Source organism: Chrysemys picta, chromosome 14 (genome assembly GCF_011386835.1).
Source record: "Chrysemys picta bellii isolate R12L10 chromosome 14, ASM1138683v2, whole genome shotgun sequence".
NCBI classification, from domain to species: Eukaryota; Metazoa; Chordata; order Testudines; family Emydidae; genus Chrysemys; species Chrysemys picta.
The window spans coordinates 3,492,158-3,518,913 of NC_088804.1; the positions used below are offsets into that span (position 1 = coordinate 3,492,158).

Here is a 26,756-nt window from a genome sequence, read left to right on the forward strand (position 1 = left end):
GGATCTTGGTGGCTCAGTGCAGAATTCTCGCTTGTCACGAGGGCAGCCAGCATTTGATTCCTGGCCAGTGCACGAGCAGCCTTTTGAAATGTACGCCAGTCTAGCTGGAGGGGTGTGGGACTGCCGTGTGAAATGCACAGCCCCAGACGTCTCTTCCTCAGCTGAGGTTTTCAACCAGCTTTGCTGCTTCAGTTGCTGGTTGACAGGCCGCCAGCCTTTTGTAACCATGGGAGAGCGGGTGCTGCACTCTCCCTCCCTCAGGGTGCTGGTTTGGGCACTGCAGAATCTGCTCTCCCAGGTCTTTGAGCTGATCAGGAGCAAAATGAACAGCGGTCAGATCACCAGCTCTTTGTACAGAGTCAGATCTGCCCAGGGTGGGGAAGGCTCTGACTTGGATCTGGATTTCATGATGTAACCAGAATCTCACAGCCTAAAGAATTGTATTACCGGGGTTAGAGTCCAGGCAGCTGCTAGGCAGGTTTAGGAAGCGGCGGGGGGGGGGTGCTGGAACATAAATCGGAAGGGGTGTAGGGAGGCAAATATTTCCCCTTCACCGCCTATTATTGAATGGCTTAAACACCAGTGCAATTCCTAGTGATATGTGCAGTATTAAGAGCCCTGCAGCCAGAGGCCTGGTTCACCCTCAGACCGGCTACACAGTATGAACTTTCCTATCATGCCTGTTCCGTGACCCAAATGGGACCAATTCGGAGTCTGAGAAAGTCAGCCTGCGTGGCATTCAGGCCTTTCCTTGCCTGCCAATGGAGCGACTGGTCAGTGGCAGATGGGGTGGTGTGGTTTGGGATGGGACACCCTGCCCCATTACTAGTTGGACTGAGACCCAAGGTGTCGGTTCTCAGCTGTATCAGTCATTGGCTGGGGAAATGACCAGATCGTCTAGTTCAGTTCCATGAACTTAATTTTGGGGCAAGGTTGGAATTTCTTCTTCTGAAGTTAGAAAACCAGCTTGCAAGCCTTGTTAGTGCTGGCTGGGCTCCGTTTCTGTAAGGGCTAAAGGGGGAGGAAGGCTGGGCTGAGTAACATCTAGGCTAGGTGGCCTTGGAGAGCTATAGCTCGAACTTGTGCTAGTGAAAATATCCTCATGGCCACCTTCCTTCAGTAGAGGGCACCGGGACCACGGCAGAGCTCCTGGCTCCCATGGGCCCATACACAATGTAACGTGCCTGCTGCAGTGTGGGATGGACCTGGAGGTGAGCTCTTCCAAAGGCCTGAATGGCTGTCCTCATTGTACAGACTTACAGGGTAGTGCGCTGTTCTCCAGCCAGGGGGATGAGTAGGAGTCGCTGTCTCAATCTGCCCCATCACAGGGTCTAACTAGTGTCCCTTTGATCTTCCTTTAGGTTGCCTGGAGGCCTCCAGCGATTCCAACCTCAGCAGCGCCAGTGTCTTCAATGTGAGCAGGTAAAGTAATGGTCATTGCTTGAGAATGACGTGCATGGGATACAGGTCAGTGAGACCCCCCCTCCCTTTTGTTGAGGCGGGGAGAGGCTTTGCAGGGACACCGGTGCAGGTGAGGATGGAGGGGCATTGTTGGGGCTGCAGGACCAATAGAGGTGGGCTGTCAGAGGGAGGCCTGGCCAATGCCCGTTCCTTTGTTCTGACAGACTCCAAACTCCTCCTTTGGGGGCCACTATAACAAGACACTTGGCCTTCTGGGAGCCTGGCGTGCTCGAGGGAGGGGTGGGCCTTTGTGAGGCAGGAACTCTCTGTAGGGGGTGAAGGAATCAGCACTTTACACACTCCAGGGGCAGAACCGTGACCCAGCCTTCCTGCTAGCACCTTCACTCCACCCAGCGTGAGACCCGACTGCTGAAAAGGGGAGGCTCCAGGCCCCATTCACAGAGACCTCCCAGAGGAGGGGAGAGGGCGAAGTAAGTTCAGTCGTAGCCCTGCCTGCTTGGCTGGGAGTAGGGAAGCCAAGGAGATCACTGGCCTATTGCAAGTCTAGTTAGCCCAGCTCCATCCAGGAGGTCCCTCAGCAATGGGTGTGCTCTAGAAACCTAGAGAGAGAGTGGGAATAGCGGCTGTACGTTTGTGCTGTGCACAGCTGGGGTGAAGTTACAGAAACTCTCCATGGGGCGCCCATCTGGGCATATTAACGGTCAGCTCCATACTGTCCCACCTTGGTTACGCATGCACAGCTTAAAGGAAGGCTTCGTTCTACGCTTGGGTAAGACTGCAATACCACCAGCCCACCACAGAGTGTCACTGTAACTCAGGTGTTAATATGCCCTTGCACTAGTTTAAAGGCACACAATCTAACTGCAGTCGCATCTCATGGGTTACTGTACCTGCCGGAGTCCCCTTGTCAGTGTTTGTGCCTTTACAGTCCTAGGCCCTTAGTCAGTAGACACTTACACCTGTGCTTGACTGTAAGTGCAGCAACAGCCTCCATAAAGTCACTGGTGACTTGTCACCTGCTTTAAGTGAAGTATGTGTCAGTGCGTGCAGCTCTGGGCCATATCTTCTCGCCTGTGTGTAACACAGCCTGAAAACTCACTAGCCAATGGGCTGTCAAATGCACCAGGTTAATGATGATAATCTTACACTGCCGTGTTAACTACTCCCCAGTGGGCCAGTCCTGGAGTGTCCCGTCCCGTCCCCCAGTGCACCACTGCCTTCCTTGGGAGCGGCAGGTATCTCTCCTGGAGAAGGGAATACCATCCCAGATTTCATATGCTGATCTGCAATGGGTCCCCCGTCATTACTGGTGTGATGGGGGACCCAAAGACCCTGCCTGATATCAGAACCCTTTTGTGCTTGGTACTGTACAAACGTGGTAAGAGAGAGTCCCTGCTCTGAAGCATTTACAACCAAAGGCAACAAAGAAGGTGGGCAGGAGGGGGAAAAGCATAGTGAGGTTAAGTGACTTGTTCCAAGGTCATCCTATGTAGCTGAAATTGACATACTTAGATCGACTTACCGTGGTGTCTTCACTGCGGTGAGTCGACTGCTGCCGCTCCCCCGTTGCCTTTCGCGGCGGTGGAGTACAGGAGTCGACGAGAGAGCGCTCGAGGATCGATTTATCGCGTCTAGACTAGACACGATAAATTGTCCCCCGCTGATTCGGTCGGTAGTGTAGACATACCGTGGGTTTCCAGTATGATCTCGAGCCACTAGTCTGGGGTGGGCAAACTACAGTCCTCAGGCCACATCCAGCCCGCCAGCCGATTTAATCTGGTCCTCGAGCTCCTGCTGGGGAGCGGGGTTGGGGGCCGCTCCGTGCGTGCATGCTGCGGTTCCCGGAAGCAGTGGCATGTCCTCCCTCTGGCTCCTGCGGTTAGGGGCAGCCAGAGGGCTCCAGGCGCTGTCCCTGCCCCTGCAGCTCCCATTGGCCAGGAACTGTGGCCAATGGGAGCTGCAGGGGCGGCGCCTGCGGATGGACAGTGTGCAGAGCCTCCCGGCCACGCCTCCATGTAGGAGCCAGTGGGGGGGACATGCCACTGCTTCCGGGAGCTGCTTGAGGTAAGCGCCGCCTGAACCCCTGACCCCTTCCCATGCCCCAACATCCTGCCCCAGCCCTGATCCTCCTCCTGCACCCTTGGTCCCAGCCTTGAGCACCCTCCTACAGCCCAAGTTCCACCTCACAGCCTGACACCCCCCCCACCCCCATCCCAACCCCCTGACTCAACCTGGAGCCCCCTCCTGCACCCTGAACTCCTCATTTCTGACCCCACCCCTGAGCCTGCACCCCCAACCAAAGCCCTCACCCCCCCTGCAACCCAACCTCAATTTTTTGAGTATTCATGGCCCGCCATACAATTTCCATACCCAGATGTTGCCCTTGGGCCAAAAAGTTTGCCCACCCCTGCACTAGACCACTAAACGGTGTCCCTGTAATAGTGCAGTGAATTGTTTATACCTAAGCTGTTGCTGATGCAAGTTTCATCCTTGGACTTTGCACTTAAGATGTTAAATAGAATTTGTTTCATGGCCTGTCACTTGGAAGCCCACTCGAGCGGAGCCGCCACTGCTGATGCTGTCAGTCTCAGGAGCTTTTCTTTGCAGTCGCTAGTGCGGGTGGTGTGTTGTGACACTGGAAATGAGCCCTCTGGCCGCAGGGCAAGTCTTCCCCACCCCCTGCCATTGCACCCAGTCCGCATTGGCCCATTTCTGTCCCAAAGGCCTTGGTCAACTAGGAAACGGACTGAGTCAGCTGCTGGCTGTGAACTGCTGTTGGTCGCTCTCCGTCTGGATTGGAGACAAGCTGATGGCTGAGAGATACCGTGACCCATCCAGTCACAGTCAAGTGACGCATTGATGCTGATGGGTCCGGAGCCTTAGCCCCCTACTCTGAAGAGCCTTGCAAAGGGATGCAGATCACTCAGGCAGATGGATGGGGTGATCTAACAGGTCTCCCCCATTCCTGACTTCTAGAATAGTGTAGCTGGATGTCTTTTTAAAATGCTGCCTAGGTTCTTATCCTGCCTTCAGCCTCCTCATATCTGAGCGCCATCCAGTCATGCATTAAGTGACATGACTGTCACATGGGGCTTGCCCTAGCTGTCATCCTCTCCCCGGGGAGATTTGTGTGCGCAGTGGCGTGTTTTGTTTTGGTAGGGTTTTGTTTGTTTTCAGATGTCCATGCTGCTCTTTGTTTGTCGAGAAGGCAGGTTGCATTGGAGTGCAAGGTGGGGGGTTTCTGATGGTACTTAATTCCTGGGGGAGGCTGTCAGGCGGCCTGGCTCTTGCCTGGTGCCTAGCTTGGACTGCGAGACAGGACTGCTGCCATCTGCCAGGAAGCACTGAGCTGGACTCTGCTCACTCCTCCTGCCAGCCCTGCTTGTGAGCAGTGACGTTAGTTCAGCAGAGCACAAGGCAGTGTTGTAGCTATCCGCGTTTGAGGCAGTGCACCCGCTCGCTCTGCCAGAGGCTCAGTGACACTCGAACGGGTGCTGGGCTGAAATCCGCCTCCAATCCTTGCCATCTGATAGGAAGGGGAAGGAATCCAGGAACCCAGCGAGAGACGCCCTCACTACATCTCACTTCTTGGGGCAGGTTTCCCCTGGCCCCAGTAGTCACTGTCCTTGGCCTCCGTGGAAGGAAGATTTAAAAAAAAAAAAAAAAAATCTCATCCCTAAACAGGGGCTGAGGTGAACTCCTTTCAGGGGTGGATGGGGGCTTGTCTAATGTTGTTAGAGCCCTATGGAGGTGGGGTTAGAAACAGAATGGATGAGGAGAGAGGGGGCTGGGGGTTGTGTGACGTGTACAGAGAAGGGAGAGTGAAAAACATGAAGGTCTCAGCTCAAGGCAAGAAAGGAAGGGGAAAAGGTGATGGAAGAGAAGGGAAGAGGCTAAGCAAAGGAAACCCAGCAAGCTGCATACACAGTGTGTGTTCCTGTCTGTCACCGAGTGCCAGCTGGGGAGGCCCGTCGCAGTAGAATGTTGGGAGAGTCAGCGTTGCCCTCTGCCGGCTAATCCAGCCTGCACCCCGAGCACGAACACTGCCAGGGGTTATTGGGAGCACCATGGGCTGCAATGGCTGAGGCTCTTCAAGCCATCTGTGAGGAGCAGATAGTGGCGAGGCTGCTCTTAGAAAAGCTGCTTTCAAAATGGCTTGAGATGGACTGAATCCGTGAAAGCTGTTTCCTTAAGCCCTACTCGGTTTGTGTCTTTTCGGCTTTAGTGGAAGGGCCTTTCAACGTGTGCTCTGGTGGGGAGTGTGTTGGGGGGGCTGAATTATGCAGGCTTTACTACTCCTGAAGTCAGTAGCCGCTTGGCTTTATACAGGGAAGTGAAGCTCAGCAGAAAGTAATGAGGCCCAGTTTTTACTGCCTGCTGCTGGGTATAGGCGCCCCTCCCGAAAAACAAAGTGAGAGGAAGAAAACAGACTCCTGACTCAATACCGGTGTTGCAGGCAGTGCTGTACTTTACCATCTGACCTTGGCTTCCACCACGCCCCCCAGCTGCAGGTGCTGAAAGTCCATAACTTTTTAGAAGTGGGCAAGGGTGGGGGGAGCAGGTTAGAAAGGTTCCTTCTCCCCCTTTGTGGGTGTTGGTATCAGGATGGCAGATCAGCTGATGAGCTCCAAATTGGGTGTATCTACTGAAGGGCCACATGAGCGAGAGAGAGAATTGCTCTTTAGAACAACTTGTTCAGGAAGTTTCAGCTGCCTTTTTTTATATCCCTCTTAGCATAGCACAGAATGAGCAATCAAGCGCTTTGCTCTGGCTATACTTCTCTAGACACCTAACTTGCAGGTCTCCTACTAGAGGCTGCAAATGGAGAGGCAAAACCAAAGTAGCAACTGAAAAACCAGTGTTGGCATTAATGGAAGATGGTGAGCAGAACACGAGAAATGGCCCTCAGTGGCTACAAGCATTCAGGCAGGGGGAAGGCGTTCCTACTTCCCACCGCCAGTTCGGTGTCTGAGAAACTGCACAATATTGTGTCCAAGTTGCTGAAGATGCCATCCAAGAACGTACAGAAAAGGAGGTCTGCATGTTTGACCTATGGGCGGGTGTGTTGTCTTGTTGGACAGAAAGTGATGCCACCCTAAAGCACACTATGAATGTTCAAAAACTCTTCCACAACAATCACCAGTCTCACAGTTGACTGAAAAAGGATCATGGGCCTTGGGAGAATCTCAGGAGGACCATCGCTATGTTCAGCTACATAAGCATGTAGAAATCTGCCAGGAGTACTCTAATGGAAACAGAACATGTCTTCCACAACCTTAGAATCTACTAAGCCACATCGTCTGTAGGCAGGTCGAAGGACGTTTGGGAGGGATTTCGTAGAGTCATTACCAGAGTGGGACCCTACCTTCAGTCTTGGTGGAAATCTGGCTTGATCAAACAGAACTAGAGTCACGTTTCAGACACTGTGGAATCTGCTATAACTTAAAAACAGAATTAATTCCAAAGATCATAACCTGAGCCCAGACCATGAAGGGGAGGTTGAAATCTGGCTGCTGGAACATAATTCTGTGAATTCCTTCGGTCAGTCTTAGGTGCTAAGAGAAGACCTGGTTGTCTATCCCACCTCTCAAAATGGCTTGACATCAGTACCGATAAAATAGAGTAAAACAGGATAGCAGAATTCAAGACTTGACCATTCTTTGAGACCTGGCCTCCTGTCCAGCTCACTGGGCCTCCATCAGTCATGGTTTTAGCCCATTCCAATTGGCTTAGTCCAGACTTCATAATTGGCCAGGTGGCTGTTCCTTTGTTGGCGAGGACGTGTATTGCACACCCCAGCTCATCTGACAGTAGTGAGGGCTATTGGGAGCAGTGGTGTGGTGCTGCTTCCCACCCCTCCCTGCAGCACAAGCTCCTTACCCTTCCTCTGCGGACCTGCAGGAGAGAGCACTCCCAGTCCCAGCTCTGCAGACGACTACAATGCACGGACGTGCCACTAGGTTGGACTGGCAGCATCATCTAGGTGTTGTGGGCTATAAATGACCCCCTCCCAAAATGCTCAGTCTCTTACAACTCATCTGCAGTATGTGTCTTGGGGGATTGGGAATGCCGCCTTCTCCAGTCTGGCCAGATGTTTTATTTGCTGCTCTGCCTGGAGGAGAGCAGAGAAGAGCGTTGCCACGGGGAATGAATGTAGAAGCTGGTGAAGAAGACAAAGGAAACCCTTGAAAGGGCTTTGGTGGAGTGTGAGGTGGGGACAAGCTGTAGGAGAAGTTATCCAGGGGGTTAGAGGAGCAGGCTTTATGGAGCAGAGGAGAGTGCTGAAGTTGCAGGCTGCCCACTAGGTTCTCCTAATGCACCTGTCATGATATCTAGGATCCTCATTCTAGTGTTTAGCTAGCTGGGTCTCTAGGTCATGGCAAACAGAGTATTCCCATGCCCTGTTCAGGTGGTGATGGAACAGTTAGAGTATGCCAGGGAAGTGAAGAGCACTTCGCAGCACATCCACTCCCTAGTGTGAAATCCCTCATTAGCAGGACTTTAGTAGGGTTGTGGTGCTATGGCTTTAAAAATAAAATAAAATGGGAGAAGGAAAAGCTTTGGGTTTCTGCAGACGTATTCCTCCAAAATTCTCCTCCCTCATCGAGGCCTTTTGTACCTACGTTAATGGGCCACACTGGCTGGTCCAAGAACAGCAGCGTTCTGGTTTTCGAATGGAGAGCATGCCCACTCCACACCAAGGGGTCCATGCGTACAACCTCCTGCAGCATGGTTGCGGTATAGGGATTGGCCTGAATGGCTGGAGATCTGGGTTCTGTACCTGCCTGTGTGATCCTTGGCCTCTGTGCTTCTGCACTTCCCCGTCTTTGCCTCGTCTAGGTGGACTGTCAGCTCTTTGGGCAAGGTGTCTCACTGTGTCGGTATGGTGTCCAGAACAGAGAGGCCCCTGTGACGAGTTCCCCCCAGGGTGCCACCTGGAACTGCTGGGGTACCACTGAGCCCGCCTGGGTTCCCTTTACACTGTACTGCTGTGACCAGCCTGCCAAGCCCTCTCCCATGCTCCAGTCTGTACCTTCACCAGCACACATACAGGTAGAGACACACCCAGCTGCAGAAACATACAGACGCTGTGATCAGTTCTGCATGGGAAGGCTTCAGCTAAGGGACTTCCCGGCTACTCAGGCATGCACCCCCCTCTAGAGGGTAAACCCAAAATTATACCGACTTGTGCTGCTCAGGGAACTGTACAGCATAAGTTCACGAAATTTCCCCCTCCCTCAATATGGAGAAGAAATATACAACCGCTTTTTACCCAAGTTATAACTTCCTCAAACTGGTTTGTGATAAAGCAAAACAAATTTATTATCTACAAAAGAGATTTTAAGTGATAAGGGAGAGCAAACAGATCAGAGCGGATTACATAGCAAATAGACACCCAGGCAATCTAAGCTTAATAGACTAAAGAGCTTGGATAGGAGTAGCAACTTCTCACCCTAAATGGTGATTTGAGCTGGTTGCAGGGATTCTTAAGCTGCCCTTGCTTGCAGTTTAAAACCCCCAGGTATTCCTGTCACAGGCTAGAAACCCCTCTCGCCTGGGTCCAGCCCTTCTCCCCCAGTTCAGACCTTGTTCCTCAGGTGTTTCCAGGAGTCTCTGTGGGTAGGGAGTCAGTGAAGAACCATGATGATGTCACTCCCCTGCCTTAAATAGCTTTTGCATATGCCGGGAACTCTTTATCTTTAAGCTTGGCTCCCACTGCCGGTCAATGGAAAAACACTGGTATTCCAAGATGGAGTCCAATACCAGGTGACTTGGTCACATGTCCCTCTAGGGTCATAGCAGCAGTGACTCAGAGGCTGTTTGTAGTGTCCTTAAAGAGGGTCCCTAGGAAGGCACCCCCTCCCACCCCCCCATTAGCTTCTTCTAAGACCTATTGTTCTCCCTAATGGCCCTTCCTAGCCAGCCATCTAGACTGAGAATCTTTTGCCTAGTGGGTGTTCCCAGCTGTAAACACATTTGTAATAGATACACAGACCATATTCCTAACTTCAGATACCAAAATGATACATACCTATAAGTAGGATAATCATCTTCAGTAAATCAGAACCTTCTCAATATCTCACATGCCTTATCTTGCACAAAAGACATCAGAATCATGCCATACTCTTATCATAATAATATTACTATGAAGAATATGGGGCGTAATGTCACAGCCCAATCCTGGTGCCGTTAGTTATGACTGTAATACTAAAGTATGGTGTTCAGGTTAGACCAGGGAGTGTGATCAGCAACTCAGACGTTAGAAATTGCAACAAACTAAAATAGCCAGGGAAGCACCGGGGGACAGGCGGGCTAATGGAGAGAGACAGAACCAGTCACTGGCTCAAAGTCAGCCCAGATCAGCAGAGAGTGAAAGCTGCTACCACCTTGCCAGGCACCCAGGGGATAAATATCCGTATCATTACAATCCTAGCGCGCTCAGCTCAGCCACACCTGGAGCAGGGTGACCGCAGACTCGCTCCCATCTTCTCCTTAAACACATTGATGGCCTACATTTGAAGCGCTGGCCCGGTGTGGGCCCTGAGCCCCTCCTCCAAAGGGGGAAACAGAAGGGACAGACGAGCATGGAGGGAATGGAGATGGGGTAGGGGAGGAAAAACAATAGCTGAAGGTAAGAACAGATGTTTAGTGGAAGGGCCCAATTGGAAATCCCTTGAAGAAAACAAAGGGTTGGGAAACATTGTTACAGAGAAACCAGGCTGAAGAAGATACTATAATGTACAAGTGGGACCAGGGAGAGTAACTTTAGTGGTTTGTGTTTTTAAATCTGATTTAAATGTGGCTTGGATGTTCTCACGCCAAAACAAATGGGAACCCCCCTCCCCGCTTTCCCCAGGGAGGGAGCGCTGGCTGCTGTGTGCATCAGTCGCCATTAGGCAGCTTGAGAACCCATTCATTTTCCCTTTCACAAGTTGATAAGTATGCACTGCAACTGGCATGAATAGGCAGCCCCGCTGGCTGTGGAGGGAGGCGAACGAGTGAATGGCTTTGAAGCTGAACTTCCCACTGCGACATGATGCCCTGCGAGGTCAGGGCAGAGGCCTGCTGGCAGGGCCATGCGAGGGCAAGCTTGCCCTGAGGCTGCCCACACCACTCCTGGGGATGAATAGAGCGCTCTAGTCTCAGGCCTGGCACATCTCGCAGCGCTGAATTCACAAGAGAAAATGTACTTGCCTTAATACAGTCCCCAGAGCGAACATGCCAGCACCTTCTCAGGGCTGCAGAGCAGCGGATCTAAAGCGAGGATGATGAGCTAGACAAAAGCGCCTGCCCTGGCCCGGATCTCAGTGCTGAGAGCCCGTGGCACATCTGTGGAGGGTCCGATTAAAGCGATGCCATGTGTCAGGCTTGCTGTGGATTAAGGAAGAGCAGAGAAGTGCGTGGGCACGCTGCAGAGCACGGTGCAGCAGCGTGTTACTAAATCCACCCAAAGCCGGCGCAGCCCTGCTCTGCCCCGGGGATGCCGACAGCAGGACGAGCACAATGACCGTGGGTGATAGATGGCGACTAGGGAGCCTGGCTGACCCTCGGCAGAAGCTCCGTCTTGCTAGGCTGCACGTGGACGCTCCTGCCCGCACTCACTGGTGATTTGGCACCTGATTTTGGACCTCCGTAAGAGCTTTGCCTTTGGGAACGACTGGTCTTTCCTGGGCTGAGGACTGGTCTGTGCTTTGTACTGGCCTTGCCAAAGGGGCCGATCTCATTAATAGGCTCCGAGTAACAGAGACAGACTTCTAAAACTTTCCCATGAAGAGCTTTTGCCTCACCGTGATCCATTACCCAACTCTGTGCTGGCATGTACTGGAGCCAAAGTTTTGGAACTTGGATTTGTTAGATTCCAACCCTAATTTGCCTGTTTAAATACAGTAGCCTGCTATCCAAAAGGGCTGCGGCCCCATTCAGACCCTAATCCGAAGCCTCTTGGGGCCGGCCTCTCTTCTCCCCGGTGAAGGCTTGAAATGCTAGATCAGCTGGCCTTGGCAGCTGCCTCTGACATCCGCACTAACCTCGATCAGAAACCTGAACAAACATCTGACATGATGTAGCTCAAACAATTCATCTACCTCCTAGAGGGCAAGGATGTCTCACCCTTAGACTGCCTGTCCAGGGGGAAATCAAACCCTATGAAACAGCAGTTTCTGCGGAGAAATTTGCCCTTTAGGAATTCCCATAAAATAAGCTGTAGAGAAACTCCAAGCAAATGAGAGAGCCACCGTGAGTTCAGCACACACATGAATAATTCAGTCTCTTAGAAATCCCCTGTATGTCCTGGAAGGCAAGAGCGCATCGCCCCTTCTGGATCTTCAGAGCATCTTCTCTTGGGCATCTGTTTCGGGCATGTGTTTTAGCCATCTGGCCTTGAATGTAAGATTGGGCCCCAGCCATCAACTCGGCCCCACCCCTGGGATCCAGCCAGCCCCGACAGGAATGGCTAGGGGCGAGATTCCTCATGTGGAACTCTTGGAGTGAATGCTTTGAAAGCTTGACTGCTGCGGGGAGGAGAATACAGATTCTGGGAACTCCTAGGGCTCCAGTTAGACTTTCAGATCCTAGTTGGAAACTGGAGAGTCATTACATCCAAAGGAGGGCAAAGTTTATCTGGCAAATGCTGTTATTTGGGAGTCTTCTACCCACATTGCAATGCAAGTTCTTTGGACTCGTGATCTCCCTGCTGTTCAGTTAGCCCCTTTGGGGCAGAGTTGGTCATGCTGAGGTGGAAACTGAGGAATTTCTGGTCTGTCCATGGTGATCGTGGAAATAGTTTGGTAAACTCGAGTTGTTGTGAATTCAGCCCAGGTTGATGGTACCTGAAAGCCATTGCCCCTCTGACCAATTGCCAGGGGCCTTTGGGAAAAGCTGGCGCTCAGTCCATGCTCTAGTTGGGTAGGTGTCCCCATCGCAGAAACAACTGCCACGCGTGATACCAGCTGGGCCCCTTGTTAGGAGTCATGGCGGGAAGGTTAATGGAGACCAAGTGCCCTGGCTCATTGACGTGGCCCCTTTGAGGCAGCTCTGAGCCCCCTGGCAGGGTCAGCGTGTGGGAATGCCCAACAGCATGGGCATTGGGACGCTCAATGCATCTGGCACGCACACTTTGTTATTTGGAGCCCGGATTTGATGGCCTTTGGCTGTGTTGTAGCATATTCTAGTTTCTCAACATAGTAACTGCTGTGGCAGATCCCTCAAGTGCAGTGTCCTGTCAGATGCTTTAGAGGAAGGTTCAAGAAACTGCAATAGAGGAAAAGCTTCCTCCTAACCCCCAGGAGATACAGGTTGCGTGTTTATTACTTCCAATAAGTCAGACCTAAGACTTGAGGCCACGTCTCTTAGCTTCCCAGCCAGTGGTGAACCCATCAGGCTGCAGTGCTGCCAACCCAGGCTATTCTAGTGATGCGTGAGGAGCTGGGGGCCAGGCTGTCAGTCACACCCGATCCCCGGGATCACAGCAAGTGGGGGGTAGCCTGTTGCGGCGGGGCTGGGCAAGTCTGTGCTCCTCTGGCCTACGGTAGCACACTGTTCAGTCTTTCACTTCATGCCCGTGTCACGAGAGGAGGCGCAAACCCTGACACACCAGCCCTAGGGAGGAGCAGAATGATAAACCCAATACTAAAGGTTCTCTGGCCAGCAGATTTGAGTGGTACAATCCATGTTTTACACAGGCTCTGCTTGTTCCATCGCCCCCCACCCCCACCCCCCATGCACTGGGTGCCTGGTTAGCCAATCCATTAACTCAGCAGCTCCCGTCAGTTGTGGACTGTGTGAAATTGCTCCTTCGCTCTTAGGTGTAGCTCTGAAAGACAGCAAGCGTAGGCAGCCGGGGTCACCTGCCAGTTGATGTGTGGAAGAGGGGGTGCTGGGGCCAACCTTCTGGGCTGGAGCAGCGCGGGGACACGTGCACATACAAACCACCGTCTTTGTGCCCCTGGTTTTCTGTGCAGCACTGACCGGGTCCCGGTGACCCTTAACCTCGATGGGATAGTGCAGGTGTTGGACTGCCACCTTCACGACTCAGCCACCGGGATGATGACCAGAATCGCAGTCCTGAAATGGCTCTATCACTTGTACATCAAGACGCCGCGGAAGGTAAGTCTGGCTTGTGAAACCATTGGTGCAATATCTTGCTCCCTTTGCGGAGCTGGGCTGGAACTCCTTGGTCTCAGCCTAGTCATCGCTGACCACTTGTCTGTTGCAAAGCCAGTGCGTCTCCTGGCTCAGTGCCTCAGCGACGTTCTGTGACCAGCAGGGGGCACTGCAGGTAGGGAGGAGGTGCACTGGCAGAGTTGTATGGTGGAGCCTTGGCTGCAATAGCAAGGAACGGCTGCAGAGCGAGAAGAACGGGAGTGCTTCAGTTTAGCATTGAGGTGCATTGGCAGACGTGGGGATCAGCCGCAGGGCTGGAGCTAGTGGGGTTGTAAGTCCGGCAGAGTGCTGCACACTTGGCTCTAGCTACCGTCTTTGTTCTCAACACCCGTTAACCTGAGTCCTACCATCAGCTGAGGGCCTTCCTGCGCTCTTTCTGAAAGTGCCACTAGCCCAGCTGGGCTGCAATGCGTTGAAGGCGGCTCTAGCTGCAGAAAATGGTCCGTACAAACATGAGCAATACCCCGGCTTTCGCCAAAATGAGCCGTTCTGACATTAGGGACCTTAGGAGCACGGGTAGGCAAACCGCTGCTCCTGGGTGAGGCATAAAAACCCAGCCGAGCTTCTGCCCTGTTTCTGAACCAAACACTGAGCTTTGAGTTCACTCAGAAGTTACTTGTTCTGCTGCCAGTTGTCACATCCTCCCAGCTCTTCAGACTCGTGTCCCTTGCCACCACCTTCCCTGGGAGGAGAAGGCTGCCACAGACCTCCCATATCTACTTCTGTAGATCCGTTGGCAGGATTGCACTGCTAGTGAGAGGCCTCTGAAAATTCTGCTTTGCCCAGCGTCTCTGGGGTAGACCTGGGCTGGCTCCTCCCTTAAAGCCACGTGTGGTTTCTGGGGCTCTTCCATCAGAGCTGAAACTTCTGACTGCCTTTGCAGGTCGTTGGTTCCCACTGGACGCTGTGTAGGACTCTGCGGGCAGGCCAGCCTAACAGGCATCGTGCTTGGCACAGGGGTTCTTCCCGTTAGACAAGCTGGGGGGGAGGGGGGAGAGTGGAGCAGCAGGTTTGGAGACGCGCCTGGGAAGCCCTTTGTGATCAGTCGCTCCTGACTTGCTGCAGCTGAGCTTCTATCAGGGGACTCGTTGCAAGGAGAGCGAGTGCTTGGGAGGTGGGGCTATAAACGAATTTAGATGCAGTCCCTATCCTGAGCAGCTTGGCTGGCAGCTACAGCACATCTGGGGTATGGTCCATGTGTGGGTATTGGAGCACATTGGGCTTGGCAAGGGTTTTCAAGAATCCTCTGGAGGAGAAGGGAAGGGGCTTGGCCTTTCTAGATTGCGAGCTCTCCCAAGAGAAGGTAGAGGGGAAGACTCCCCCTCTTCCTTCCCTGGGGTGCTGCCTACCATAGATCAATCCTGGTAGGACATGTCATAAGTTCTCTAGTGGGAACAGCTGCCATCATTCACACTGCCTGCTGCACATCAGTTCTCGTTAACCATGTGTCTAGTCAGACAGGAGGTGGAATCTGAATCGATCCCATGGTGGCTGCAGCTCCTCATGAAGAGAAGCCCAAAAATTCACCCCCAAACTACCCGTGGTTTAAATAAGAAACCCTTCACTTGTAAGTCTCTTCTGGCCTTTCCTCTCTTGGGAAGGGGAGGAAAGTGACAGTGTCCCACACTAGGAACTTGCCTTCTCATTACGTAGGTATGGAATCAGCTCAGCAAACAAGCAGCTGTGTCCTTCTGGGATTGTACTTGTTGGCCTAATAAGTTTGCTCCTGATACTTTCACCCGAGCGTCTGTTTCGATCCCCACTTCGAAGCGCTTGCTAGCTAGCTGGGAGGGGAACTTCCCAAGGAAAACTGAAAAATGCCTGCAAAGCTGCACTAGCCTGCACTGATCAGGACGGCTCCTGGTGCGTGGGAGGGATATTCCAGACTGTGACTGAGGCCACGTGTCTCTCTGGTTTCAGATGTTCCGGCATACAGACAGCCTCTTTCCCATTTTGCTACGGACGTTGTCGGATGAGTCAGACGAGGTGAGTGTTACACCTCGTATTCAAACCCCCTGGGCTGTGCTTGCCAGCTGGCATGCTCTCACCTTAGCTTCGAGCTAGCCCGGCCCAGTGTGCCAGTTCGCTGTACCAGCTCTTCTCTGGCTCTGCAGGATTGTCCAGCCCTCGTGGCTGCAGAGAGTTCCCTGCACGTGACCCAATGCAGTGTGTCTCACTGCGTCTACCGACAACCCATTTCTAGCTGTAATTTCACCGACTCCCACGGTCAAGCCTGGGACGAACCCCGTGACTCGAGTGTGAATTTCTCTACTCCCCTCAGTGGCTGCTCAGCTTAAAGCCTGGTGATCATGTTAAGGCCAGCTTGATCTGTTACTGACTGGCCATTAGGGGGCGGGGGGGATGTTGAGTGCCCCTGCTGTCTCCCGCACTGACCTGTGTGTGGGGGAGAGGAACCAAGTCACCCAGCACAAGGCCAACCTTGGTGAAGGGGCCTCCACCTGGTTTGCGGTTGGTTACTTGCTTGACTCTATTTGGTTTCCGCACTGCCCAGTAAAGGGTTAAGAAGGATAACTCATGTGCAGGAGCTAGCCCACTGCAACGTCCTAGCAGAGACCAGGCCCTTGCAGCTTTTACCACAAGGTAGCTAGGCGAGATCAACCCTATACTCGCTTGCCCATGGCTGGCCTGGCCTGGCTGCCTTGCAGTCCCTTCTCTCCACCAGGGGGTTGTAGCTGGATGGCTGATGTGTTGTGCTGTGATTAAACATGCCTTTCATGGCAGTGCGGGTGTAGGCTACGTGCAGTACCTGGCGCTCAGCTGGTGCAGCCAGTATTTCATCAGTCAGACTCCGTGTTACATTTAGCTGCTTTCAATGGCCTTTCACTCAGCAATCAGACAAAAAGAAGAACAGGAGTACTTGTGACACCTTAGAGACTAACAAATTTATTAGAGCATAAGCTTTCGTGGACTACAGCCCACTTCTTCGGATGCATATAGAATGGAACATATATTGAGGAGATATATATACACACATACAGAGAGCATAAACAGGTGGGAGTTGTCTTACCAACTCTGAGAGGCCAATTAATTAAGAGAAAAAAAACTTTTGAAGTGATAATCAAGCTAGCCCAGTACAGTACAGACAGTTAAGAAGTGTGAGAATACTTACAAGGGGAGATAGATTCAATTATTATTATTAATAAGGATTGGGAATGGCTGAGCCATTACAAACATTGCATCTATCTCCCCTTGTAAGTATTCTCACACTTCTTAACTGTCTGTACTGTACTGGGCTAGCTTGATTATCACTTCAAAAGTTTTTTTTCTCTTAATTAATTGGCCTCTCAGAGTTGGTAAGACAACTCCCACCTGTTCATGCTCTCTGTATGTGTGTATATATATATATATCTCCTCAATATATGTTCCATTCTATATGCATCCGAAGAAGTGGGCTGTAGTCCATGAAAGCTTATGCTCTAATAAATTTGTTAGTCTCTAAGGTGCCACAAGTACTCCTGTTCTTCTTTTTGCGGATACAGACTAACACGGCTGCTACTCTGAAACCAGTAATCGGACACTACCTTGTTATTTGTGCCTGAGGGGGATCATGAGAGTGGGGCGATTAGGCCTGGCTGGTGTGCTGCCGGCAGTGTGAGAAGGGCTTAGCAGCCAGCCTTGGGGTTGTGTTGGCCTGGTGTGCTGAGACTTTGACTAGCAACACGAGGCAGGAGCAGAGCTAAGGAGGGCCTTGCCCTGCCTTGTCGTGTGAATGGCAGGTGTCTCAACTTACCATGTTGTTGCTTAATGGATGAGGCTCTAGGTCAGGGGTAGGCAATCTATGGCACGCGTGCCAAAGGCGGCACACGAGCTGATTTTCAGTGGCACTCACACTGCCCGGGTCCTGGCCACCGGTCCGGGGGGCTCTGCATTTTAATTTAATTTTAAATGAAGCTTCTTAAACATTTTAAAAACCTTATTTACTTTACATACAACAATAGTTTAGTTATAGACTTATAGAAAGAGACCTTCTAAAATCGTTAACGTATTACTGGCACGCGGAACCTTAAATTAGAGTGAATAAATGAAGACTTGGGCACACCACTTCTGAAAGGCTGCTGACCCCTGCTCTAGGTTTACAGCCATGCAACGCAGACAACTAAACCAATAGACCAGGGTAACCTGCTACTGCCAAGGGAATACAACAGCTGGCAGTACTGCCTGCAGTGGTAAGAACTGGGGCCTGGGTGTTGGACTCCTCAGTTCTATTTCTGACTCTGAAGCTGACCCCCTGGGACATTGGGAACGATGCTTTGCTTTGCTTCGCTTCACTTCACTGACCTCTTGCCTGTAAATTTGGAATATTTACCTCAAGGCAGGGCAGGGCTTGGATTTTAACCTGGGTGAGTGATGCACTTTTGACGTCTTTAGAGGAATGTTTTGTTCTTGTCTGCCAGCGATTCTTCTTGAGCTGCTCCTGCTGCAGAGTTGATGACTCTGCACCTTGTAACGGGAGTGTGTGAGGTCTCTTCTGCCTGGCGTTTGCTGGGTCTCTCTGATGATTGCTGGGGAAAGACAGGGTTAGCCTCTCACCTCTCAGCAAGAGTGTCTCTGCCATGAGCAAAGTAGGAGTCTGTATTCTAAAAGGAACATGCATGCTCCAGTCTTTGCTCCCTGTCTTGGGCCCAGCAAAACCTTCCATCCTTAAAGGTTTTTAAGGCCCGCCTTGACAAAGCCCTGGCTGGGCTGATTTAGTTGGGGTTGGTCCTGCTCTGAGCAGGGGGTGGGACTAGATGACCTCCTGAGGTCCCTTCCAACCCTGAGATTCTATGGTCACTTCCTGGTGCTTGGCTTGGCATTCTGGAGGCACTTTGCTTCCTGTCTAACAAGATGCTCCCATTCCTGAGAGCACCTTGGCTTTTTCTTGTCTGGTCTCCATTTCCTCTTCCTTTTCTTTTCTCTGTCTCACCCTTCCCTGGTCCATTCTCACAGCCCCTAACATTCACCTCTTCCCCCTCACTACTTCATCAAGCACTTCCTGCATTCGACGTTAGCAGATCTGGCAGTTACCATCAGAGGCCAGTAGCGTTTCTAACTTCTGATGCTAATGTTAGCTGTGTTAGAAGCCAGAATCATAGAATATCAGGGTTGGAAGTGCAACTGGTGTTAAATGCCTAATGCACATAGTCCTGCTAGTGGTCTTTGGCAGACTCACAGGCCAGACTTTCTCAGAGGACTAAAAATCATGACATATCAGCTTTGGACTGCATGACTAGGAAGGCAAAGTTGCCCAGCCTGGAATAAATCCTTGGTTAAGGGGATTGTTGAGGGATGAAGAAAATAAGTAATATCAAGGGAATGATTTGTACTTGCAAATCCAAGCGACTGCATGGCCGCATTTCATACCCTGCTGCTTGGGAGGCAAGCATTTCCAAAGCATCCCATCGGCATTTGCAATGCTCTAGAAAGCCCATATCTTGCAGATCGACTCTGGCTTGGCAGGAAATTGCAATGAGGCATGTTACAATTGTTTCTTTTTAATATTTAAAAATAAGCAATGCAGAAAGGACGCCGGTGATGCATTTCCTCCCTGTGACATAACTGGGAACGGCTCAAAAGTAATTTGAAGATGATTGATTTACTCCAGCCTATTTATGTAAATAGTTTTCTACTTAGGAAATCCGTAGAAGATTCAGTCCATTAAATAACACTGCTCAGCTGGCTTCTAACCTGCTTTGTCCGCTTCCTGCTGCAGTGGAAACGGGAATGCCCGAAATAGCTTTTCTGAAGGAGTGGGAAGAGGGAGGAGATTGCTAACGTGACTGTGCAGTGAGGACTGGAGGTACGGGATTAGGATTCAGTTTCTGACACTGCCACAGGTGGCGCTATAGAGGCTCAGGGTAGCTTTATCTTTAGGTCAGGGGTTCTCAAACTTCATTGCACCACAACCCCCTTCTGACAACAAAAATTACTGCACGACCCCAGGTGTGGGGACCGAAGCCTGAGACCGCCCAAGCCCCACTGCCCCAGGCCGTAGGGCCAAAGCCGAAGCCCAAGGGCTTCAGCCCCAGGCAGGGCACCTGTAACCTTAGCCCCACCGCCCAGGACTGAAGCCCTTGGGCTTTGGCTTTGGCCCTGGGCCCAGCAAGTCTAAGCCGGCCCTGGCGACCCCATTAAAATGGGATCGTGACCCACAGTTTGAGAACCGCTGCTTTAGGTTTACTCCCTGCTCTAGACAATTTCACAGCAGCCATTTGTGAGCTCTGACTTGTCTGTAGGGTCTGGGTGAATCTGGAGCAGACGCACCGAGCCTTACCAGGGTATTCGTGGGGGTTTCTAAGTGCGCTCGCATCGCAGCATTCACTCACCTCTCCAGTGTGTTCTAAGGCCATGGGGGCAGGAATCTGGCACCTTTTGTTTATAAGGCTGCACAGGCCGTGTGGTGCCACGTCAAATGCACGGTCCAGCCTTGTACTGGCTAGAAGCTTGAGCATTCTGCCTATTGCCCCACACTTCCCTGGGGGACATTGGAGTGCAGTGTTCCCTCCCCGGGGGTACTTGTCCCCTCAAAGAGGAAGCAGCAGTGCTAGCCACTGATCCTCCAGGTGGTTAGAAATTGTCCTGCTGGCACACCCTCCAGCTGGTTTGGAGTGATCGTCCTGCGCTGGGCTGGAGCAGAAGGGACGTCTGGCTTCTGAGGATCCGCACGTTCATGCCAGTGTGTCTCGATGCCAGCCTGAAACACTACCTATAGTATAGCAAGGGGTCCGTACAGTATGTAATGCCTTGCTGCTGCAGCCCAGTCCTCCTGAGCAGCTCCTAAATCACTCCCTGCATGTCCCAGGTGAGCTGTCCTAGAGGAAGGGAAGAAAGGCACTTGATGAGACACTGGAGTTGATCATGTTATATGTTGTTCACCCCCCACAAGTCTGACTTACGAACCGGATGTGCCAGACCAGGTGTTCCCCCCAGGACAGCGCCTAGTACCTGAGGATACCCCTTAGCTTGCTTTGTTCTCATCCCTTCGTTCCCTCTCCCCACCCTGACCCAGCTCTCAGAATCCTGCTGAAAACGGTCAGTAGAGCAGAGCCAGCCAGGCGATATTCAGAGACGGTGCAGCCCAGAGTTAGTGGCGCTGTAACACAGAAGAACAACTTGGAATGAATTTGGAGCAGGTGATTCCCTTTCTGGAACTCCAGAGCAGCAGATGCAGTAGCCAGCTGTGGAAATCACTGATCTAAAACCCTGCACAGTTTTGTCATTGTAGGTGTCACTAGTTCAGCACAAACACAGTGTTTTTCCTTGCATTTCTGCTCCTGTTCAGGCCGAGGGATTTTTTAACATGGATCAAATTTGATCCAGTGTTGTCTCTAAATGATCTAAAATCTTGTGTAGTAAAACCCAGCTTTTATGGAACTCAAGACTATTGGGTGTATTTCCATAAGACTACTTTAACTTCCACTGGAAATACATTTTTAAACATACCCATGTCCTTGCAGCATTACGGTGCAAACATTGCAGCATTATGCTAGGGCATGAAAACCTGACAGTGAAACGCTGTAAGTAGTGAAACAGATGAGTTTCAATGTCAAGCTGAGGAATACCACAAAAAGCAAATGGCTCCTCAGCCCAGCGCTCCCCATCACCATGTCGTTGCTCAGCCTCTGCCCTCCCAGCACTGTGAAGTACATTGCGGGCACCGAGGCACCAGTCACTGACCCCGCGGTGCCGCTCCCCAGCCAGCCACAGCTATCAGCATGCGACTGCTTCAGCTCCACCCTGGTCTCCTAGGGAGGAGTCCTCCTTGGGGTCTGAGAGTGAGCCCTCCCCACCCCCGAGGCATCGCCGGCACTGCTCTTATGGGCTGGAGCCTGCGGCAGGCCCGACATCAGGTCCCTAGCCACCCACTCAATGGACACATCAACGGGTGTATTGGACTTCTTGGGGGTGCCCTCCCATGCTGGGCTCGTATTCTCTCCAGGCACCCTTGGAAACTCCCAAGGGCCAAGCCTTGGCTGCGGCACCGGGAACGGACTCAGAACCAGATCCTGGCACCAAGATTCCAGCAGCGTCTGTGTAGTCGAGGAAGAATCAGCCACACTGCCTGTGGTTGCCTCCTCATCCTCTTTCCCGAACCTGGCGGTGGCTGGACCAACTAACCTTCTGCTGCCTGATGATTTCCGTGTCTGCCAGGAGCTCCTCGAGAGGGTGGCCTCCAACCTGGGTCTGGAGATTGAGGAGCTCCAGGAGCCATCCGACATCCTGTCCGATATCTTGGCTGTAGTGGTCCCATCAAAGGTGGCTCTACCAGGGCATGACGGGGTGCTGAAACTCGTCAAAGCGCAGTGGCAAGCGCCATCCTCTCTGCCCCCAACATCAGAAGGTAGAGAAAAAGGACTATGTTCCAGCCCAAGGGTTCAAGTCTATGTATTCCCACCCTCCCCCTGGGTCACTGGCGGTCTCGGTTGCCAATGAACGGGACAAACAGGGCAATCCTAGCGCAACCCCTATAAACAAGGATGCTAAAAAACTTGATCTTTTCGGAAGAAAAGTTTATTCTACAGCCAGTCCACAGTTACGTATCGCCAGTCAGCAGGCGCTGCTGGGATGGTACAGTTACAACACTGGGACTCGATGGCCAAATTCAAAGACTTTCTACCCCAGGAGGGCAGGGCACAAGTTCTCAGCCATCTTGGAAGAGGGCAAAGCAGTGGCCAGTGCCTCTTTCCAAGCAACGCTGGACTCAGCCAACTCTGCAGTGCAGTTGATGGCGTCGGCCATTACTACGAGACGCAGTTCGTGGCTACAGTCCTGCAGGCTGTCGAACGAGGTACAACTCTTGATCCAGGACCTCCCCTTCAAGAGCAACACCCTTTTTTAGCAGCAGGCAGACACTAGGCTGAAGGGCTCGAGGGCCACCCTGCGCTTCCTTGGGTTGTACACACCTCAGGCCTCTAAGAGGCAATTCCGGCCGCATCCGCCACTGCCTGGATACTGTACTCAGGTCTGTCTCGGCAGAGCTCATACAGGAGAGGAGATGGGTTATAAACACCGTCACTCTGCCACATCTTCCTCAGCCCCTCAGCCAGGCCCCCTTCGCCACTGAGGTGGTCTGCGGCAGTCATGTTGGTGGTGCACCCGAGGGCAACGCACTGGACTTGCACCTGGATCCAGCCGCCCTTTTATTTTTGAACCAGTTATCCCCGGTCCTTGCTGCAATGGGCCCAAATCACTTCAGACCACTGGGTGCTCAACACCATAGCATCTGGGTACACCCTATAGATTTCCTCCCCTTCACCGCCCCTCTTCAGGGATCCTTCTCACGAGCGACTTCTCGTCCAGAAGGTGGAAACCCTCCTACAGATAGGGGCCATAAAGGAAGTTCCTCAAGATATGAGGGGGAAGGAATTTTATTCCTGATATTTCCTACCCCTGAAGGCCAAAGAGGGCTTCAGACCCACCCTAGACCTGCGTCGCCTCAGTAAATATCTCAAGAAGTTGAAGTTCCGCATGGTCTCCCTGGCCACCTCCATCCCCTCTCTGAATCTAGGAGACTGGTACATTGCCCTCAGTTTAAAGGATGCCTATTTTCACATTTCTATTTTCCATGGAGATACCTCCGTTTCATAGTGGGCCAACGTCATTACCAGTTTACAGCACTGCTCTTCGGACTCTCTTCCGCCCCAAGGGTCTTCATGAAATGTCTGGCGGTGATGGCCGCTTACCTGAGATGTATAGATTTACGACTGGCTCATCAGAGGCAGATCACAGGCGCAGGTTTAGCACAGCCTCAGTCTGGTGCGGGCCGCTTGTCAGGATCGGGGTCTACTCATAAATGAGCAAAAATTAACTCTTACTCTGGTTCAGCGGATAGAGTTTTTGGGGACAGTGCTTGATTTTACCCAGGACAGGGCCTTTTTGCCAGAGTCACGGTTCAAGGCCATGTCGGACTGTATCACCGACGTGAGAATCCACCTGCTCACAACTACACGGGTGTGCCTCAATTTGGGCCACATGGCAGCATGCAGTTACGTGGTCTGACATGCCTGCCACATCTGGCTTTGGTTTACGCTTCTGGCAGACACGATCTGGATCTCATGGTCACAGTTCCACTGCACATTCTGTCATCCCTGGCGTGGCGGAGAGACCCACACGTGGTGTTGGAAGGGACCCCCTTCTCAGCCCTTTCCCTGGCAGTGACCTGGTCTCTGATGCTTTGGACTTAGGGTGGGGAGCCCACCTCAGCAACCTCAGCACACAAGGCCTCTGGTTGCGGGAAGAACATTCCCTACACATAAATATCAGGGAACTCAGTTTGATACGCCTGGCCTCAAAGGCATTCTTTCCCTACACGAGAGACGGGATGGTCCAAATTCTAATGGACAATACCACCGCGATGTTCTACATCAACAAGCGGGGGGGGGCTGCTAGTCAGCCCTGTGTCAAGAGGCTCTGAGGTTGTGGGACTTCTGCATACAGCATGCCATTCATCTTGTGGCTTCGTACCTCCTGGGGCCAGGCATGCCTTATCAGATCTCCTCAGCAGGTCCTTCTCGTCTCCCCACGAGTGGTAACTCCACCCAGAGGTGGGGGACTCCCCGGGAGGATCTGTTTGTATCCAGGCAGAACAGGAAGTGTCACTGGTTCTCCTCGATCTGCGGGCTCGACAGAGGTTTCCTGTCTGACCCCGCCTTGTTCCCTTGGTTGGGGGCACTGATGTATGCTTTCCCACCAATACCTCTGGTGCACAGGACCCTCTTGAAGATCCAGCAGGCCAGGGCGAAGGTGATCCTGATAGCTCTGGCATGGCTGCACAGCACTGGTTCAGCACGTTGTTAGAACTCTCGAGGCAACGCTCTTGGAACTCCCACTCTGGCCGGACTTGCTGTCCCAGAACCATGACCATCGTCTGCACCCAAACCTAGCATCCCCACACCTGACAGCACGGCTGCTGCATGGCTGAATGCAGAGGAGCAGGCATGCTCAGCACAAGTGCAGCAGGTCCTGATGGGTAGCAGAAAGTCCTCTGCTAGGGTGACCAAGTAGAAGCGCTTTACATATTGGGCCTCAGACCAGAATCTGTCTCCTAGACTGCCTGTTGCATCTCAGGCACCAAGGTCTGGCGCTGTCATCAATCAAAGTTCACTAGGTGGCTATCTCAGCCTTCCATCCTCCAGTCCAGGGTAGATCTCTTTTTTCCCATGATATGACATTCAGATTTTTGAAACGTCTGGAGCAACTTTATCCTCAAGTTCGTGACCCTATACCACCATGGGACAAGAATCTGGTACTGTCAAGTCTCACGGGCCCCGCTTCAAGCCGTTAGCTTCATGTTGTCTGATGCTCCTCTCATGGAAGGTCTCCTTCCTGGTCACTATTGCTTCGGCTCGCAGTCTCTGAAATTAGAGCGCTCACATAGGAACCACCCTACCCAGGGTTCTACAGCTGCAGCCCCACCCAGCTTTCTTAAAAAAGGTGGTGGTGCACTTTCACAATAATCAGGACGTGCTCCTTTCGGTGTTCTTTCTGAAGCCTCACAAATCCAGCGAAGAATGTAGGTTACATACCTGGACGTTCGGGCCTTAGCCTTCTACATCGAGAGAACCAGACTCTTCCGTAAGTCAACACAGCTCTTTGTTGCAGTGGCAGATGATGAAAGGTCACCCGGTCTCCTCTCAGAGAATGTCCTTGTGGATAATGGTCTTTTTGTTTTGTTACGAACAGGCAAAAGTGTCACCGCTGGTGATTGTGACTGCCCAGAGCGCAAGCCTCATCAGCCGCCTTCCTGGCGCAGGTCCCGATTCAAAGCATCTGTAGAGCTGCTACCTGGTCTTCTGTCCACACCTTCGCATCCCATTACGCCATTACCCAGCAGGCTCTGGACGATGCTGGCTTCGGCAGAGCAGTATTACATGCTACACGACAGTTAACTCTGAGCCCACCTCCAGGGATACTGCCTGAGTCACCGAACATGGAATCGACATAAGAAAAAAGTTACCCGCCTCTTGTAACTGTTCTTTGGGATGTGTTGCTTGTGTCCATTCCTGACCCGCCCTCCTTCCCTGCTGTCAGAGTTGATGGCAAGAAGGAACTTAGAGAGCACAGGGCCAGCGCTGCCCAAGATACCGGTGCATGAGCTCAGGGCTCTAACGGGCACCAGAGCCAGCCTTATGGACACCCCTAAGGGAAACATTTCCGATGACTGTGCACGCAGCGCGCACACATGACATGGAATGGACATGAGCAGCACATCTCGAAGAACAGCTACGTGAGGTAGGTAACCGTTTTTTCCTGGCTCAAGAGTCTAAATGCTCTCTCCTCCCTCCCCCCCCCCCCCAATCTTAAATGATCTGTTCAGGTGAACGTGGCAGAGAACTATCCCTTAAAGTTCAGGGATAGTCTGAAAAACAATTCTGTGGAAATGGCATTGCTGAGTTTCTTGTTTCTCTCACTGACTCCAGATCAAATTTGCTCCCTTTACAAGCAAATGATCTCTTTTTTTCTTCCCGCATAACTAAAAGCATTGCACCCTCACTGTGGGGTGGGAGTCTGGCTGAGACATGTTCTTTCTGCCTAGTGCATCATCACTAGCAACGAAGGTTCTGAAACTTGGATGAGTTAGTATGTTTGAGATGTGCGTCTAGATAGAATCAGATGTCACATTGACTTACCCAAGGCCACAGAAGGAATGTGCAAAAAGAACAGGAGTACTTGTGGCACCTTAGAGACTAACAAATTTATTAGAGCATAAACTTTCGTGGACTACAGCCCACTTCTTCGGATGCATATAGAGTGAAACATATATTGAGGAGATATATATACACACATACAGAGAGCATGAACAGGTGGGAGTTGTCTTACCAACTCTGAGAAGCCAATTAAGTAAGAGAAAAAAACTTTGGAAGTGATAATCAAGCTAGCCCAGTACAGACAGTTTGATAAGAAGTGTGAGAATACTTACAAGGGGAGATAGATTCAATGTTTGTAATGGCTCAGCCATTCCCAGTCCTTATTCAATCCTGAGTTGATTGTATCTAGTTTGCATATCAATTCCAGCTCAGCAGTCTCTCGTTGGAGTCTGTTTTTGAAGCTTTTCTGTTGTAAGAGAGCCACCCGCAGGTCTGTCATTGAATGGCCAGACAGGTTAAAGTGTTCTCCCACTGGTTTTTGAGTATTATGATTCCTGATGTCAGATTTGTTTCCTTTAATTCTTT

General features: G+C 51.8%; 1 protein-coding gene across 2 annotated transcripts in view; it reads left to right on the top strand.

Annotated features, from left to right (window-relative positions):
• VAC14 (VAC14 component of PIKFYVE complex) overlaps positions 1 to 26,756 on the top strand; it is a 192,849-nt gene that overhangs the window by 36,289 nt on the left and 129,804 nt on the right. For both annotated transcript variants that reach the window (XM_065567507.1, XM_065567508.1), the window contains exons 10-12: positions 1,362 to 1,422; positions 13,383 to 13,527; positions 15,505 to 15,570. In XM_065567507.1, coding sequence (XP_065423579.1) covers positions 1,362 to 1,422; positions 13,383 to 13,527; positions 15,505 to 15,570 — 272 coding nt within the window. The remainder of the gene's footprint in view (positions 1 to 1,361; positions 1,423 to 13,382; positions 13,528 to 15,504; positions 15,571 to 26,756) is intronic.